The following is a 19725-nucleotide window of genomic DNA, read 5'->3' on the forward strand; positions in this document are numbered from 1 at the left end:
CATCTAAGCCAACATTGCTTATGCTACTTAGTAACCTCCAACCTTGTGTCTTGTTTCTAGTAGCCAGAATAATCTTCAAGAAATGCAAATCATATTGCTATACTGATGCATATCCTCCAGTAGGTTCCCATTGTACTCAGAATGAAATGAACTATTCTTACCATAGCCTTAGAGGCCCTGCATGATCTGGGCTCTGCCTGCCTTTCTGACCTACCTTTGATGACATTCTTTCTCAGTCACTTCTTTCTGGCCATACTGGCTCTCTTGTTTCCTGAATATGCTGAGTCTGTCCTTGCCTTGGGACCTTTGCTCTTACACCCATCCTTCTCATCTTCCTGTTCCTTGCTCTCTCTTCTTGATGTTTTTTTGTTCAAATGTTACTTCTGCAGAGAGGCCCTTCTTATCTGCAAACCTATATTTGTCACTTGCTGTGCCTGATTCTTAATTTTCTTTATCTAACACTATAATGTATGACGTATATGTTTATTGTCTGTATCTCCCACCAGAATATGAGCTCCATGAGACCTGGGACCTTATATGTCTCCATTCCAGTGCAAGGGCACCGTCTGGCCCATAGCTGGGGCTGGGCAAATATTTGTTGAATTAATAAATATCTTCAGACCCTTACCAAGGGAGGACTTCCATCAAGAATGCTGAGTTCCAGTTAGCCAGGAGTGATGGCTTGTGCCTGTTGTCCTCCCAGTTACTCCAGAGGCTAAGGTGGGAGGATTGTTTGAGCCCAATACTTCAAGGTTGCGGTGAGCTATGATTACACTACTACACTCTGTCTCGAAGAAGAAGAGGAAGAAGAGGAAGAGGAAGAAGGAGGAGGAGGAGGAGAATGCTGAGTTCCCAGCTCACAATTTTCTTCCAGTCCCTTGGAGGTCCAGTCCTGCTGTAAACACACCTATCAGAGATGTGGAAGATTTCCTAATATGCCCCCCAATAAAACCCGGAATTTAGGAACCTGGGATCTCATCCAATCTGTGAATCCCTTGTAGTAAGGCAATCTCCTAATGCTGAGTCAGGGCACATGCATTCACAAGAAGCTAGGAAGATGACAGTCTTAGGGACATTTAAAGGAAGGCAATGGGTTATAGGAAGAGGGAGGTACAAGATAAGGACAGATAAAGTGGAGAATAGGGAAGCTCAGTAGTGCTAGGATATGGTCGGAAAACCCTTGTCTCGTAGGGTTATCCCCAGTAGGGTTCTAGCAGTGGCAGCAGCAACAAAACCAAAAGACTTGACAGTACTCCAGCTGGGAGCTTCATATTTATATCTTTGTTTTTATTTTTAAATTTTTTAAAAAAATATATTTATTTGCATTAGAACAGCAGTGCAGAAAGGTAGGGATCCCTGGAACTATTGAGATTGAGGGATATGCGTGTGGAAGGTGGGAAAGGGGAAGAGTTTAATATGGGAAGGAGGAGTATAAGAGAACTCATTGTTCATGAAAGAAAAGCTGGGGTATGGATCTGAAGGAGGGGAGGGAACATACACTTTTGTTTTTCTGAAAGGAATGCTGGCGTCTGAATCTGGAGGAAGGATTTAACTAGTTCCAGACAGGGACTGTTGCACTGCCTGGGCAATCCCGCAGGGGCCCCTGCTTTCCACTAGCCACAATAGAGCGGGAAGGATGCAATCATTGGCTTTGATTAAGGAGGTGGGTGGTGTAGGCGGGAGGCAACGGTGGTGAGAAGGGTGGTCCCAAGGCCGCGGGAGGAGCCAATCAGCGGCGACTCTGGGCTCTTGCAGCGTCCTTAGAGACTCCGCAGCCCTGGAGGTACCAAGCTGCCTGCTGCCTTTTCTCGCGCTGCAGGCGCGGAGATGCAGCGCCTCTGGGGGCGCAGCTCCAGCCGCACTCGCAGGGCAAGGCACACGCCCCCGGCTCCTGCTGCCATGCGCCGCTGCGGGGGACCCTTTCCAAATAAATTGCAAGCTTTGAAAGTGGCCCTGTGGAGGCACTAGGCTGGGGAAAAAGGCTGCGGGAGGAGGGACATAGGGTGGGAGGTGAGTAGGCGACTTGCTTCTCAGATTATTCCCAATTAGCACCAAGTTGGCAGACAACCCCACAAACCCACGAAGCCTTCGGTCCCCCACAAGTCACATTCCCTGTATTTCAGAATAATCGGATCGTAAGAAAACTTCAAGTCCCATCGTAGGTTAAAGAGGGACAGGCTCTTAGCACCGCCGCCGCCCAGTAAAACTACATGGAACAAACCCAGGGATCCTCAACTGCACAGCTCTGCCTAAAGTCTGCAGCTCTGCGAGTCCAGCCGGCGGGGGAAGCTGGGTGGGCCCCGCAGAGAGCAAGGGCCTTCTTGGGGGAGGAGCGGGATGGGGCGCAGAGCAGTGCGATCGAAGAGGGTTACTGTGGGACGGCACAAAAGCAAACCCATCGGAGGAGTTTTGCCAGAAACACCACCGCCTGCATTGCGTCGGACCTGACCATTTCCAATGTGAAATTCCCGGGGAAGGTCGCGAGCCGCTAGGGGCCGTGCGTGGGCGGGGCGGTGGGCCACAAGGGAAGTAGAGTTAGTGGTCGGCTTGTCTGGTAGGAGAGGAAAAAGCTGTGCTGGCAAGGGTGGGAACTGAATGACAACCCCGCTCTCTTCCAAACCACCCCCTCATATTTTCCATCCACCTCCTCGCTCCTGCCCTCCCCCGCCCTCCCCAACCCACGCCCGGGTGGGCCAATCGCTGCTCGGTATTCCAGGCGCTTTCTCAGGTTTCTGCTGATCTTGCAGCGCCCAGAAATGGACCGAGCGGACCCGCCGCCGCACGCATCCTGCTCCACTCCAAGCTCCTAAGGGCTCCTGGCGCGCCGCGTAGCCTTGGCGAGGTCCGCGCTGGGGTGCGGAGAGCGAAGGGAACTGGAGAGCCATGTAGATCCAGGCTCTTGCCCGCCCGCCTCCTTCGGGATCGAATCAAGGGCTCCCATAGTGTTAGGAGGGGGCGAGAGTGCTGTTTATCGTCATTTGCCTCGGAGCTTCGAGAAAGGGTGGTATTTTGCTTTTCCGCCCCGCATCCTCCGGAACTCCCTGCACCGGAGAGAGGACGGCGTCTCCAGGTTGCTGGCAACCGGTGAGAATGGGGGTAGGGAATGAACATTTTCGCCGTAGCTGCTCGGTAAAGCGATTGTCCAACTGAGAGGGGCGTCGGACGAGTGGACCAGGGCGGCGAGTTTGCCCGGCGCGTCTCGGATGCTGCTGCGGCGGCCGCCGCGGCTCCCGCCAGGGCACTGCAAAGGCGACCTGCCGCATTCCCACTCGGGCTCTCCGCCGACTCAGCACCGCCCCTGCGCCAAGCCAGCCGGCCAGGTAGGGGGTTCCCCAGCTCGGGGATGCAGAAGCGGGGGTTGGGGGGACCGGGTGGGGGAGGCCAGGGGTGCGGGGATGCTGTCCGGGACCCTGAGCTTCCCCCGGCGTCTCTCGGCGCTTTCCCGATCTCTAGTTTAACGAAGTTGTAAACAGATCGGCTGTTGGGCATTGGGGAAAGTGGGATGGAAGAGCCCCAAACTTGGATTTCCGGGTGTCTGCGTGTCGTCTGTCCGTGTGTGTGTGATAGCCCTAGCAAACGTCCAGTGCTTTCTCAAGCTAGAGGTCTGTGTTCTTCGGTGTCTGTAGGTCCGTCCCATCTGAATGCTTCTGATTTTCTACCCCCGTATCACTTTCTATTTCTCTGCAGCGTGCATCGATCGCCCTGGTGGGAGCTTAGAAGGCGGCAGGCGAAGAGGGGTAGGAGGGGGGAGAGCCGAGGAGAAGCAGAGAGGGTGGCAGGCGTGGGGATCTGCTGAGCCGGCACTGCACCGGGTCCTAGGAAGGCTCTCGGAGGGGAGGGGAGGCCAGGGCGACCCCCGAAGCAATGGCCCAGTCCGCTAGAACGGCACTGCGTTAAGGCACCTGGGATCAGGAAGAAATTTATAAACAACAACAACAACAAAATCCAACAAACCCCCAAACCCAAACGCAACCCTCTGCAAAAAGCTGCACCCGGCCCGCAGGCAAGGGGGATTCCAAATTGAGTAAAAGGCAGGGTGGAGGGGAAGGCCGCGAGAGGCAAAGTCGCAGATCTCCCGACCTGCTCGTTTTGAAGCACCTCCCCCTGGGCGTGAGGGAGACGCGCGCTCCGGTGGGGGGGCCGCTTGGGTCCCCCCCACCCCTGGTCCCTGGCTGTTTCCCACCCCGGGCTCTCTCCTGGCCTCCCACCCCCGCGCCCGGCTTCCACCATGACGGTGATGTCTGGGGAGAACGTGGACGAGGCTTCGGCCGCCCCGGGCCACCCCCAGGATGGCAGCTACCCCCGGCAGGCCGACCACGACGACCACGAGTGCTGCGAGCGCGTGGTGATCAACATCTCCGGGCTGCGCTTCGAGACGCAGCTCAAGACGCTGGCGCAGTTCCCCAACACGCTGCTGGGCAACCCTAAGAAACGCATGCGCTACTTCGACCCCCTGAGGAACGAGTACTTCTTTGACCGCAACCGGCCCAGCTTCGACGCCATCCTCTACTACTACCAGTCCGGCGGCCGCCTGCGGAGGCCGGTCAACGTGCCCCTGGACATGTTCTCCGAGGAGATCAAGTTTTACGAGTTGGGCGAGGAGGCCATGGAGAAGTTCCGGGAGGACGAGGGCTTCATCAAGGAGGAGGAGCGCCCCCTACCGGAGAAGGAGTACCAGCGCCAGGTGTGGCTGCTCTTCGAGTACCCCGAGAGCTCGGGGCCCGCCAGGGTCATCGCCATCGTCTCCGTCATGGTCATCCTCATCTCCATCGTCATCTTTTGCCTGGAGACGCTCCCCGAACTGAAGGATGACAAGGACTTCACGGGCACCGTCCACCGCATCGACAACACCACGGTCATCTACAATTCCAACATCTTCACAGACCCCTTCTTCATCGTGGAAACGCTGTGTATCATCTGGTTCTCCTTCGAGCTGGTGGTGCGCTTCTTCGCCTGCCCCAGCAAGACGGACTTCTTCAAAAACATCATGAACTTCATAGACATTGTGGCCATCATTCCTTATTTCATCACCCTGGGCACCGAGATAGCTGAGCAGGAAGGAAACCAGAAGGGCGAGCAGGCCACCTCCCTGGCCATCCTCAGGGTCATCCGCTTGGTAAGGGTTTTTAGAATCTTCAAGCTCTCCCGCCACTCTAAGGGCCTCCAGATCCTGGGCCAGACCCTCAAAGCTAGTATGAGAGAGCTAGGGCTGCTCATCTTTTTCCTCTTCATCGGGGTCATCCTGTTTTCTAGTGCAGTGTACTTTGCCGAGGCGGAAGAAGCTGAGTCGCACTTCTCCAGTATCCCCGATGCTTTCTGGTGGGCGGTGGTGTCCATGACCACTGTAGGATACGGTGACATGTACCCTGTGACAATTGGAGGCAAGATCGTGGGCTCCTTGTGTGCCATCGCTGGTGTGCTAACAATTGCCCTGCCCGTACCTGTCATTGTGTCCAATTTCAACTATTTCTACCACCGAGAAACTGAGGGGGAAGAGCAGGCTCAGTTGCTCCACGTCAGTTCCCCTAACTTAGCCTCTGACAGTGACCTCAGTCGCCGCAGTTCCTCTACTATGAGCAAGTCTGAGTACATGGAGATCGAAGAGGATATGAATAATAGCATAGCCCATTATAGACAGGTCAATATCAGAACTGGCAATTGCACCACAGCTAACCAAAACTGCGTTAATAAGAGCAAGCTACTGACCGATGTTTAAAAAACAAAAGCAAGCAAACAAAAAAGCCCCACCTAGCAGCTCAAAAGACTTAAAAAACAAAACAGAAAACCTAGTGACTCATGTCACGCTTTGTAGATACTTTACTAAGTAGACTTGGAATGCTCTATTTAACTGTCAATGCGTTGTTGCATTGAGGATTTTGGGGGTGGTGAACCAGAAGCTTTCAAGATCCATGACAAAATAAACTATTTTCCTTTTATTAAAAAATGGGAAAAGAGAGAGTATTTTCTAAAACTGGCTTAAAAAGATTCAGTCCACGAACTAGTCTAGGTAAAATAATAATCATATGCTTCCCCAAACTGAAACATTTTTAATGCTTTGGTTTCTTTAACTTTTTTAAAAACTCAGAACAAGATGATCACTTAGAAATATAAAATTGAAATTTGCATGGGACTCCAGTAAAACATGTTTGCAAACTGCGTAGCACATTGAAGACAGTGCATCAGATGTATTATATGTAACATGATAGACCAGCCAAAATGGACAATGAATAGATATTTTTATTTCGATCAACTGAACTGCATATTACAAGGTGAAAAAAGAAAACTCCGATTACTTAAGACTGGTTCACAGAGCACCTTATAAATTGGATACTGGTCCTGATCTGTAGGGATTTCCCCCTGGGCCCATTCTCTTTCTAATCCAGATTATTCTCTAAGAAAAAGTTAACTGAATTAAATTAATTGATTCTTCTGCAGTGCTGCTAAATTGTCTCAACTGCAGATGAGCCAAATACAGGTCTTTTCTCACCAGGCCTGCACTCCGACCCCTGGCTTTCAGAACTGGATGTAAAACCTTAGCCTCCTTATTGCAAGAGAGCACAAATGAAGTTAAATGTAAGCATGTTTGAATCTGATACAATTTATTTTATAATCGCATGCTGAGAAGTTAACCCAGACAATAGGGGATAAGCTTAAGTTGAAATCGATTCTTCTAAAAATAGATCCTTTTTCATTTGCATTCACCAAAAGTGCACTCCTCCATTTATTAACTATTTTATTAGTAAATAAAGTACTGTATTTAAGTGCATATGTTAGTCAGATGGGAACAATAACTTTTTGGAGCTCAAAGCATGTTCTCTTATTCAGCATTATGGCCTATTTGACTAAGATGTACCTTGAATTAATTAATGCATGATTTCAGTAATAAAAATTTTAAAAGTAATAAAAATTACAAGTCTGTGGGGTGAAAGGCCCAATAGAAATTATGGGGGGTGGGGGTGGGGGCACTCAGTCAATTTTCCTGCCTTTGCTCAGGGAAATACCAGGTTTTTGTGCAGGTATAGGCGGAGAGAGGACCAATATGCCCATCCCTTAAAGGGAAGCCATGTGAAAAACTCAATAAGTCATCAAAGTATATATAGCAACACCTAAGAACAAGTATTCTTTCTAGCTGAAGACAAACACAAGCAACACAAACAAGCAAACAAACAAACAAACAAAAAGGTGCAATACTGCATGTTTTTTGGTGCATTCTTAGGATGTAAATGAAAATGTTTCTCTATTATATGCATCCGAAGCAGAGCTGATTTTTTTTTTCTTTGCAGTCATTCTTTGAAGTCTGTAGAGACTTCAGCCCTCCCCTTGAGGCTCCCTGAAGAAACTAAACCAATTGATTTAATAGTTGCTTAGTGCCTTTATCCTGTACCCACAGTGAACTGCAGAAAGTGCCTCCTTAACACAGCTGAGAAGTTAGGTAGCAAAAGTGGGGAAGGGTTGGGGCACAGACCTTTTGCTTTTTCTTTTTCCATTCTCGCTCTCTCATTTCACCACTGTGAGAAGACCACACCACCCTAAACCCTGGAGAGGAGAGACCCAGGAGGGTGCTGTCTCTCTGGCCATCTACTAGCATTGTCCCTTTGACAGCCTGACGCTGGATGTGAACTGAGACCCATCTTTGAACTGGACATGAACTGTGAACTTGTTTTTTCCTCTCTCCACCAGAAGCCAAGATAAACTTTTTGGGAATTTGTTCCCTATCGAGGGCCACTTTGGACTCACAAGGCTTCCTCAGGTCCAGTGTAGTGCTCCTGGCACCTTTCCTTATTTTTTTCTCTGTCGGTAACAGCACTTTGCAAATCTCTCTGACGGTCCAGTCTTTTCAGGCATTGTTGCGGATGTGGGAACACTCAGTTCATAATAACCTTTCCTAGGCCTTCCCTCCTGGTCTACCCCTTTCAGATATTTCCTGATGCCCCTATGATCTTCCCACCTGGCAGTCACTTCACAGGTTGAACATCTAACTTCTGCTGCCCCCGTTAGCCAGCCCAGAGAATGGTGGGGACCCTGTTCCTGGCTGAAAGAGAGCCACGGAACACAGGCCTCTGGAGCTCGGCAGCTGCCCACCGGTGGAGAGGTACTCACAGCCTTTTAAAGGACCCTGAGGTGGGGAATCTTCACTCTGCACTTAGCATGTGGCTGCCTGTTACCTGACATTCTGGCCCAGCTTCTTCTGAAAATCTGTTCTGTTTCTCCCACCCCTTTCCCCCATCCTGTCCTAGAACTAGCAGTGAGGCAATCACCCTAGAAACTCGAGTTACACCCATTCTGGCTAACTCGATTAAAAGAAAGAACATGGATATCTTATTTTCCTATGTGACTTTTGTGAATCTGTGAGATGAACACAACACACATCGTGGAAGATGAGGGGCCGAGAACTGCACAGCATCCGACTACAGGGCATTAAACCCTCCCATGTGATGTCTCCTTCTCGTCTGAACCTTAACTCATTCTGGCGATTCCTTTCCTACTTGCTTAAAAATCCCCAATTAGGAAAAAAATGCCAACCTCCTCCCAGGCTTGGGGTTATCTTGATCTTTCATTTCAACGTTGAGGTCTAGGGCACACAGAACTTGAAACACCGCACTCTGTCAACAGCAATAATCCACTCAGTACTGTGGGATGGATGGGTTAATGGATGAGAAAACGGCACCAAGACTGACTTTGGGTACTTGGTATATTTACCGTGGTTACACCCTGGACTGGTTGATTCTTCTGCATGTGATATAGAAAAAAGTGCTGCATGCGGTGAACCTGTCAGCCTGGGACTGGGGATGAGTTGTTGTTATGAGTTTGGGGTGGTGTGAGGAAAATGAATGCTGCTTAGCTCATCTGTAGCTCATTGCAATGAATTCAGTAAGAATGGAGTACAGGGATTATCTGTGTAGCATAGGCATGCAATGTTTGACCAAGCTCTTACCCTCGCACTGTAATGTGTTGAAATGTCTTTGTAGACCTGAAGGTGCACTTAACAAAACTGCCTATTAAGGGATGACTATTTTTTGGTTTACTTATTCATATTTATTTTAGCAGCCTTTTTACCTTTTCTTCCCCTTCCTAGGCATGGAGCTGTAACAGCTCATGTCCTGACTATGTGTTTTCTCCAGAAGGAGAAGACTTCTGATGTGCTGATAGCCATAATTCCTCTCTTCCAGTCTATTGGGGCCCTAGTTCAATAGGGTGGCAATAGAAGGGTTGGTCACACCAGGACTGTTAGCCATCCCAGAATCTCTGAAGTGGTTAACTCACCTGAAGTGATCTGAATCAGAGAGACCAAAGACATTCATTTCCTCTGTCCTCAGATTTCTAGAAGACAAATTCTAGCCAGGAAAACTTTCTGTTTTTGCATCTCCCTTTTCCCATTTGTGCCCAACTCCCCTTGCACTCTCTGGAGACTTGAGTTCTGATTTTCAGTTATATCAGTTCATTGGGAGTGTGTTCGTGGGTGAGCCTTGCAGAATCAGATAAACCAACAGCAAGTCCTTCTCCAGGATTCTGGCCAGTGGGCAGTCATTTCCCTGAAATGAATTGGAGGGCAGGTTTAGATTCCACTATGGTGGACCTGAAGCACAGGTGGTGTCACAATCTTGATTTGCTTGAGAATTAAAAAAAATACATGTAAATGGTAAATGAGGAATACATTTTTTAAAGTAGAAATTTGATTTAGCCTATAAAAGGCCTTCTTCACATTGTGTATAGTTACACATTTTTCAAATTAGTTACCATCTAAAAGTCAATAAAAATAGTTTCCTAGCCCTCTCATTTAATATAGGAGACCTCAAAACACATGCTTTTTAACAATTTTACATTTTAATTCTTAGTTTGGTAGACTGGATTGAAAGAAAGGAGAAAGAACATTAGCAGAAGGCACTTTCCCATTTTCTTCCAGGAATGACTTATTCCTGGGGTGGTGAGAATTGGTGGGTGGTAACCATCCATAGTATAAAATTGTTAGAAAGAATACAAACTGCCAAACAAGCATGTTATCTTCAGGCTTTTCCAAGCAAGAATGAAGTCTTTTGATGTTTATGTTCATTTTAAGAAGACAAACAAACTAAAATTTTAAGACCAGACACAACCCAAGTTGAATTGTGATCTCAGGAGGTGACCTCTCATTCACCATGTGGCATATTACTACTTGTATTTATATCATGGAATTTCAGGGTATATGTGAACATGTCTAGTATGACTCAGGTAAACCTTTAAAGAATGTATGTTACTTACCATTTTTGTAAAGAAGCAAACAGGAGCTGAATTGTTAACCAAAACTGTTCCATTACCTTGGGTCACTGTGCAAACTAATTCAGGGTATAGATATAAAGTTTAGAAGCCTTGGGATTAAATGCCAGCCTCTTTGCTCAGGCCAAATGACCCTGGGCTTTCTTGGGAAGTCCAGCATGTGTGTAAGGGGTGAGGCCCTGCTGACCTCAGGGTTATTCGCTTTAAGGAGATTAACCCTAGTCACAGTGATTTTTCATTTAGGAGCTAACTAGGAGTTTACTCTTTATGACGTGAAACTTCAAAGAGTATAGAAAACTTTTGTACCACAATCAAAGAAGAAGAAATGGTGTATGGAAAGAAAACAAAACAAAACAAGAAATCTCTTGTAAAATATTCCAGGTCAAAGTTGTCTCCTCTCCAAACCTTGCAGAAGCACCTTTCTTCTCTTCAGCGCACTGTTTTGGGACTGTGTATGCAGCAGATGTAAGTAGACAAGACAACGTGGACTCCATGTGACATGCCTCTAATAGTAAAGATAAAGTATTACTGAGGTTAAAAATAAAAATCGAGTAGTATTAATTTAAAGTGCACCATCAGGACAACAAACCATTTAAGCTGAAAAAACGCTATTTTATTTCTTGAGTTTGCCAGTTGCTTCCACCTTGAGTTAAGGACGTGTCTCATCTTCACCTACTGTGCATTCTCCCTTCTCTAACTGTGTGATATGTCAGGTCAAGGACATTGAATGTTATGAATTGAGAACCTAATTGATGCGCATAGTTTTCATCTATGCAATTTTACTTGCTTCTGTCACTTTACGATCTGTTCATATTTGGCATCAATTAAAGATAATTTTTAAGGATCTTATCAAGGAATATCTTGACTGGTTATTTGTCTCTTGTTTAACTGGTCTTTTGGGGGCCCTTTTCTTCCCTTCTTCTGTGGGGTCTCTTTAAATAGTGGGGTGAATCCAAGATCAGATCATGAAACAGACTTGTTTCCTTTGGCCCACGTGGTCTGTTTCTACTGTCCAAGGACATATCCGGGGGTTACCTTTTGAGGATAAATTCAGTCTGGTCTCAGGTAAGATCCCAAGTGAAGGCCATTGGAATTTGGCCTGTGGAAGTTAGAGTGGAAGGAGGATCAAGCTTTCAAAATAAAACAAGAAATGAGGCTCAGGGGAACAAAGTAATTGGTTATATACACTTAAGTTGTTTTGATTTGAAACTAGTTTTTATGCACAGTCTGAGAAGCTTTGCAGGAAGAATAATTGTGGGTGTGTGTGTGACAGAGAGAGAGGGAGAGAGACAGAGACAGAGACACGACTGTGTGTGTGAGTGTAACAGAGTTGTGGTCTGGAATCAACTGACTTGATAGTTGCAGTGTGGTGTTAGGAGTGATTTTGATGTGGAAAAACAACGTGGCTCCTATCCATTCTTTACACAGGCTTTTTCCATGTAGTTCGACATGTTCACATTTCTTTCTTCCTGGTTTTTTTTTTTATGACTCCTTGTTGCATTTCCTTTTGATTCTTCCTGAGATTTAGATCTTCTATTTTCCTCCTTGTGAATATCACATTTTCTACACATTCTTTTATGTCAGAGCAAACAGGGGGAGGTGCTCTTGACAGGGGTCTGTTACATGCTAAATGCACTGGGTGGCTGGTGCATTATCGTAGAAGAGTATTGCGCTGTGATAGGTTCATGTTACAAGATTTGCAGATGAATCTTGCTTTTGCTGTATAAGTTGCCACTGAAAGTAGACTACAAAGCTGGGCAGGCTGCCCATGATTTTTCTCTTGTGGTCAGGAAACAGGCCAGGCTAAGCTCTGACAGAGAAGGTAAGAGACAGCCCAAGACACCCCAACAGCAGTGGATGTTTCTCAAAGCTCAGCCTTAGAATGGTTTTCTTAAAGCAGAAACAGATAGAACCAGGTAGCTGCTAGGAATGGGGCTATAACTGGAAGCTTTGTTGTTTACAAAGCTTTAAAAAGAAGTCAAGTCAGTTTAAAGGGGGAGAACAGAGAGCAGATATGATCTGAAGTCAGCTACTCTGCCACTGGGTGGGAAGCTGCCTGCCGCAGTCAGTCCTGATTTCTGGATTCTGACCAGGCTTGAGTGTGGAGGGAGGGCCAGCCCTAAGGCTGAGCAGAGGTGCCTGGTGGCAAAATACTGAGTGGATAAGACACAGCATGGTAGGCAGTATACCTGGAAAGCAGCCCTTTGAACCAGCTCGAAAACAGACAATTTACGACATCTTATTTCATTAATTAAATCTAAGATACCATTAATTGTAAGATGCAGTGTTATCTGACATATTTGTAAGAAAGAGAGAACACTGACAATTATGACCTGGCTTTGCATTGATTCATCCCAATTTTACAGGTGTAAAAAGGTAAAAAGAGGAATCTTAGAATTGATACACTATAGTGATTCTAATATTTCCCTCCCCCGCTTTTGTTTCCTGGCGTGGTTAAATGTTTGAATTCTGATCCCTTAAATTTGGCAGTTTTGTGCAGATGTGAACCCTGGCTAGAACCTTTAGATCTTCTTTTAACTATATTTTTATCCCTCAGTATTTTTCTTGGGCCTGCCGCTGACTTAGTCTTCGTGCTAGGCTTTGGAGGTGTGTTAGTTGACAAAGCAATGTGCTCTACAGATCCTTTGCCCAGCGAAGGACTGAAGACTTAATTGTGATATATGGAAGGAGGCTGGTCTTGTGTTACTCCCTCTCTCACCCTATAAAAGCACTCCCTCTATCATCAGATGTTCAGAATCATCAGCAGCCCTTTGCTTTTAAAGTTCAAAGCAACCCGGCACGTTCATTCCCAGTAAGGTGCTAACAGCAATGCTTCCAGTTTGGATAGTTCTCTTTCCAGTTTTCAAACCCTTTCCACGTTAGTTATATTGCTTTATTCTACTCGGTGAATTAGGTTGGGCTGATATTGCTGTCTTTATTTTATAGGCACAGGGATCTACCCCCAAGATTGCTGGGCAGATGAAGCCAGCCTGGGTTTATTGAAGATTCTATGGGCCAGTGTCTGGCACACAGTAGGGACTCTGAATGTTTATTGAGCTGATCAAATGTTGGAAAGTGTAATGTTACATGGTAAAAAGAAACCAGTGGATTTTGTGTAGGCATTTAGCCTTTTTGAGCCTTTAAATTGCTTTTTTTTTTTTTTGAGATGGAATCTCACTCTGTTGCCCAGGCTGGAGTGCAGTGGCGTGATCTTGGCTCATTGCATCCTCTGCCTTCCAGGTTCAAGTGATTCTCCTGCCTCAGCCTCCTGAGCAACTGGGGTTACAGGTGGTGCCACCACACCCCGCTAATTTTTGTATTTTTGTAGAGGCAAGGTTTCACCATGTTTACCAGTCTGGTCTCGAACTCCTGGCCTCAAGCGATCTGCCCGCCTCGGCCTCCCGGAGTGCTAGGATTACAGGTGTGAGCCACTGTGCCTGGCCTAAATTGCTCATTTCTAAAATACAAATATAATAGCTTATAAGTTTGTGTGGATTAAATGAGATAATATAGGTCCACATGTTTGGCAAATTCTAATGAGTTTCATCACTGTGAGATATTAATAGATATGCTATTAATTACAAGGACAAAAGAAAGAGCAGGAGGAGGCCACTGCATCATTCCTCCCCAGAGGGGGAGCCACATTTTAAAGGAAGACTCCAGAGAGATCAGGTGCCTAATTCAAATGACGTCTTGTATGATGGCGGATCTGAAGACTTGGGGCTGAGTTTTTTTCAGTAGGAACTTCAGTTCATCCTGCACATAGTACCAGGCATACAGCAGCCTCCCAGGACCCTCAGCCATTATGTCTAGCCCTTGTTCCTCCCTTGCCCTGTGGCATTAATACTATTTCATATCTTCAGACCCCCAACGTGAAGGTTAAGCTGTGCCATGCAGTAAGCTGAGGAACAAGAAGGGATCTTCAATAATTATATCACTTCTGATCACCTCATTTCTCCTATGTGCAAAATATTGTCTGATTTGATATGTTTTCTTCCGCTTGTGAATATTGAAAAATCAAGCAAGATGCTTGGGAAGGGTTCTCATATGCTTGTCTGAGAGTCATTTTATAAATATAAAAATTTATTATAAACTGTCCTTGCTAAAAATAAAACAATGCTCACAAGCATACATGAATCAATATAGTCTTTTCTTGAATAGCACATACTACACAGATGCTTATAAAAATTTATAATTATAATATCTCCACAGCGGTCAAGCTCTTCCTTCTTAAAACCGATTGAATTTAAACAGCAGTAAACTTTTGCCTGCATTTCTTTAGGAACTTCATTGGAATTAAAGTAAGGAGTTAGAATCAATCTGTTAGAATCTTGGGTTCGCAAAACATTTTTCTAGAGGATAATATTCAGGGGCTAGATTGAATTCTTTAAATCTTAATCATTTTTTAAAATAGATGTTATGCAGTTTGTCCATGTGCGCTAACATATTCTCAATATTTCAAGTGTTGAGCATTAAATGCACTGTAGGAATGTTTCCAGATAAACTAATTCCAGTTGAAATTTATTTGTTTCAGAATTGAAATCAGAGGATGATCAATGAGTAGGGACTAAGTTTAGAATAATTACGTTTTTGGGCCCAAGGCCAAATTCAACTTTTGTTAAAGATGTTTATTCCTCAGTATAATGAATTAGGAGTGTTTGGAAACCCCAAATGCTTTAATTATCTCTATAGTGATGACCCTTTTTTTTTGCATTCCACTCAGCATCATTATTTCACTGCCTCAGAAAGGAACCAATTTTGTTTTATGTGAGTTTCAAAGGGAATCTTTCTGAGATGAAGATTCACTGTACATTGCATTCCTCTTTCATTAACAGGTAAAACATTTTTTAGTATGAAGGAGAAAGCGGTGCATGTGTCAGCCTTAAAAAGTGGAAAGCCCACCTCAGTTTTTGAAAGATCAAAGGATATTAGCTTATTGTTAAAGGAAGTTTCTAGTGAAGATGGAATAGCTGTCCTAAGTTTACACAGGGTGAAGATCACTTTTTTGGCATTTACAAAATAATGCTCACCCCTGATGGATAAAAACGAGTACTCAAAACATAATTTAACCATGGTGTTGGTGATACAAAAAAGAAAATTGTTTAACTTTATCCCATACAAAGCAATTAGTGTGCTGGAAGAAGACTGTTTGCCCACTGCAAGAATTTCCAAGTAGTGCATTAGAACCGAATGTTTTAAGCCAAAGACACCCACCAGGTATAAAACAAGGGCAAAAGAAGGTTGCTTAGCATGTGAAAGCCAAATACTTTATTTTAGTTATAATGCCCAAGAATTTGCAGCAAGAGTATGAAGCGTAAAATGAGGAAGATGACGTTTACCTGACCAAAGCTGGTAAGTTTGGCCAGGGCAACTTTCCAGTCTCTGGTTTTCAGATAGATGATTAGGAAGCAGAATGATACTGGGAAGATTTGACATCCTTCTTACCTGTTGAGCAATATGCAGTATATCTAGTCACTCAATAAGTACCCGAGGCTAAAATGGTGACTAAAACAATGACTCGTCAGTTAATGCTATTTAATGTTAAGTGATGGACTCTGATGCTGTTTTTAAAAAGCCATGTAAATCATCCAACATGTCAATTTTGTGTGCTCAGTGGTCAGCCAAATATGACAGAAATGGTTATTGGACTCTGGACTAAATTATCCAGGAATTTTGCTGGTGTTCAGTAGCGTAGACTCTTAGTTATCACAGATTTTGTAGACATAGTCTTGCAGAGAGGAAGAGGAATACATTAGATGACTTTAAGATGTGATCTTGGGAAGCCTTAAAATTCTAGTGTTTGATACTAAAGGGCAACATTTCATGAGTCCCAAAGCTACGTACTGACCTAAGTGGCAAATGATTAAAGATGATTGTTAAAAAGCAGAGTCTTATAATGGCTATAGAGTAGGGATGGTTGTTTTTCATTTAAGTGCATTTTCTTTATACCTGATGAATATATTAGGCAAAATCTTTACCATTCACATAAATTATACAATTACTCTGTGAATGAAAATTCTGAACTTCTCGGCCTGTTACAGCAATTCCCAACTTCTCTGGCTGGGCTGACATTGAACTTTTATTATATTGAGTTCAGTTCCCCAATTCAGAAAACATAGTAATTGGGATTCTCAACAAAAACCGTTGTTCTTGGTGTCCTTTCCTTTGGGGAGGAATCTTTATTTTGGGTCACTTTGACAGAGGTTGTTGTTTTAATCAAAATAGTTCATTATTAATTGAATTCCCTCTCAAAACCTGTAGCCTGAACGTTTCCAGAGAATATATTTCTTCTTCATTCTGCTTAAGACTGGATTGGTGCATTCTCCACATATATCCCTGCTTTCTTCAGAGGTCAGAGGTTGGCAGTTAATTTTGCTAAAAAATGATTTATGTTTGTAGACCATCTGGGATTTGATTTGTTAGAGCATCATCTTTTGGGCTGATGAGTGTAGACATTCTAAGATTTCTTGAGAGTCTTAAAAGTTGTTTTATTGTCACTTTAGTGAAAGTGGGAAAGGAGAACTCGGCACTTAACTTGAAGATAGAGAAATGGGACTCTAAAAATAAGTGTTGGTAGAAAAGTCTCTGGAATTTGAATTATAGTCCAGATATATTTCATCTCTTGCATAGGCTTTAAACACCCATACATCACTTATTCGGGGCCCCTGATACTTGTGTCTCCAGGAAAATACCTATTCCCATCCCTGGTTCATGCATACATGGGTGAACATTGTCATACACACACAACCACATGCATGCACACACACCCATACACCTGTCCATGAACCTGTTGGTATCACCCGTGCTATAGGGCAGGTATGTGTTAGCCCCAATGAGATAGCACTTTCAACTGATACTAAAGATTTGTCTGCTGGACACAGTGGCTCATGCCTGAAATCCCAGCCCTTTGGGAGGCCAAGACAGGTGAATCTCCTGAGCCCAGGTGTTTGAGACCAGCTTGGGCAACATGGCAAAACCCCATCTCTACAAAAAAATACTAAAATTACGTGGGTGTAGTGGTGCATGCATGTTGTCTTGGCTGCTTGGGAGGCTGAGGTGGGAGGATCAACTGAACCTGGAAGATGGAGGCTGCAGTGAGCTGTGATAGCACCACTGTACTCCAGCCTAGGCAACAGAGTGAGACCCCATCTCAAGAAGAAGAAGAAGAAAAGACTTGTCACCACCCCTTCATAATTAAGCAGAACACATTTTCATAAAGAGATCATAATAAAATTTTCCATTTTGTAATTAGAGAAATTGCCACTCAAATGAAGGAAAAAGCAAAACCAAAGAGCAGAAGTTGAAGATCCCAGGATATTTTCCTTTGGGCCCAGGGTGCACATCACAGCGAATGTGGTGAGGAGCACTCTGATTCTTTCCTGCCTGGTCTATGCTCCATCTGCTCCCCAGACAGCTCAAGTGCACAAGGACAAACAGTGGGCCTGGGGCAACAAGATGTACGTGGAGCTCTGACATGGCTGGAGATGTGGCCATCTCTGAATGCGGGTCTATTCCTGCCTGGGCCATTGCCTTCTACTTTGTTAAATTCAAAAAATGTGTATTTTCTGTCCTATGATCTGCTGAGAAAGTGACATTTCTAAGTGGAACACTAGGCTTTAAATTTTTAAGCTTTAATTTATCACCTTAAATTTGTAGAATTTGGGTTTGTGGACCAATTCCATGTCTCTTTGCTACCCCAAAACTTTGTTTGCTGGTTTAGAAATATATGTGATAACAAGAATATCTGTCTCAGCAATGCTATCTGGCTGAATTACTAATGCTACACTATTTTGATTCTTTTTGAAGAAAAGTGCTTTTCCTCTACAAATCCCAGTGACACTCTTCAAATTTGGATTCATGTAAGACTTGTCATAAATGAATAAAAATGTAAGTGATATAATATGCTAAAGGCATGCAGTTTTAGTATTATTTAAATTCATGCCTCGGTAAGCTTGGGCCTTCTGGCTTTATTTAAATTCTAACACTGCAGAACATAGAAAAGGTGTACATTTGTCTACCCCGTATACAAATATCCCATAATTTAATGGCATCTTAGTTAAAGAGGAAATAAGTGTTTCTTTTATATTTTTTACAATTCATGAAGAACTTTCTCATACATCATCCTATTTGACCATCACACTAGACTCTTGAGGTGGTGGGTAAGCTATATGTATTTCTTTGTGCATGAAAATTGTAGGGACATGGATGAAGCTGGAAACTCAATTTTCATGCAGAAAGAAATACATATGCTTACCCACCACCTCAAGAGTCTAGTGTGATGGTCAAATAGTATGATGTATGAGAAAGTTCTTCATGAATTTCACTCATAGGTGGGAATTGAACAATGAGAACACATGGACACAGGAAGGGGAACATCACACACCGGGGCCTGTTGTGGGGTGGGGGGAGAGGGGAGGGATAGCATTAGTAGATATACCTAATGTTAAATGACGAGTTAATGGGTGCAACACACCAACATGGCACATGTATACATATGTGACTAACCTGCACGTTGTGCACATGTACCCTAAAACTTAAAGTATAATTTAAAAAAAAAGAAAAAAGAAAATTGAGTTCCCTGGGAAACAGACTAGGAGATGAAGATTATGTGCGGGAAGATTATTAGGGAGTGCTCTTGGTATGATGCTTGAGGGGAGAAAGGAAATGCTGAACAGAAGGAGAAGCAGAGCTGCAATGCAGTCAACACAGAGGCCAAGTCCTCTGGGAGGGAGCTCCGCAGAAGCTAAGATGGCCCTTCAGAGTTGTCTTTAGTTGGCACAGGGAGGTGAGGACTTCACACTTCTCTCATTGACCTGTCCATGGGTGCAGCTGCCCTGTGCAGAAGCCAAGATGGCCCTTCAGGGTTGTCCTTAGTTGGCACAGGGAGGTGACGACTTCACACTTCTCTCATTGACCTGTCCATGGGTGCAGCTGCCCTGGGAAGGAACATGACCTTGGGCAAGGCAACTCTGTTGTCAGAGGCAATTCCCCAAGAGAGCTGATGGCTGAAGGTACTTCTAGAAGCTGGGGTATAAGTTCTCCAGTAGTGAAGGGGATCAGGGTATGACATCAGAGCACTGACTATGGCAGTATAATACATTTGTTTGTGGCCAGAGGGAAGGCACCAAGAAAGAAAAAGATGAACAGTAAAGCACAAGGAACACTCATGCAACGGATCATCAGTTTCTAATAATCAAGAGTGGACTGTAGTTTATAAATTGACTTGTTAAATGTACAAAGTGCTCTGCGGCCCCTGGAGATGACCCTTTCTAATGCACACCAGAAGGCAGCCTCTAGACTAGCCTGAGCTCTCTTGTATGGATCGAGTTCAATTATTAATCAGAAGCGATGGGTGATGCTGGCTAATGCTGCCTAATGGCACAGACTGGGTCATTGTGCTCTTCTGTAATGCGTGTTCAGAACATAGGTTTGAATGGAACTGATACAGCCTGCTCCTCCCTTGTCTGGACC

The 19725-nt window shown here is 44.7% G+C and overlaps 1 protein-coding gene across 1 annotated transcript; it reads left to right on the top strand.

The window, feature by feature from the left end:
* The first annotated feature begins 1281 nt into the window (after nucleotides 1-1281).
* KCNA1 (potassium voltage-gated channel subfamily A member 1) lies at nucleotides 1282-11103 on the top strand. Its single transcript, XM_003820330.6, has 2 exons — nucleotides 1282-3320; nucleotides 3688-11103. Exon 2 carries the CDS (start codon nucleotides 4229-4231, stop codon nucleotides 5714-5716), a length of 1488 nt encoding a protein of 495 aa, XP_003820378.1. The 5' UTR covers nucleotides 1282-3320; nucleotides 3688-4228; the 3' UTR covers nucleotides 5717-11103.
* The last annotated feature ends 8622 nt before the right edge of the window (nucleotides 11104-19725 follow it).

This window comes from Pan paniscus, chromosome 10, assembly GCF_029289425.2.
Source record: "Pan paniscus chromosome 10, NHGRI_mPanPan1-v2.0_pri, whole genome shotgun sequence".
Taxonomy (NCBI): Eukaryota; Metazoa; Chordata; class Mammalia; order Primates; family Hominidae; genus Pan; species Pan paniscus.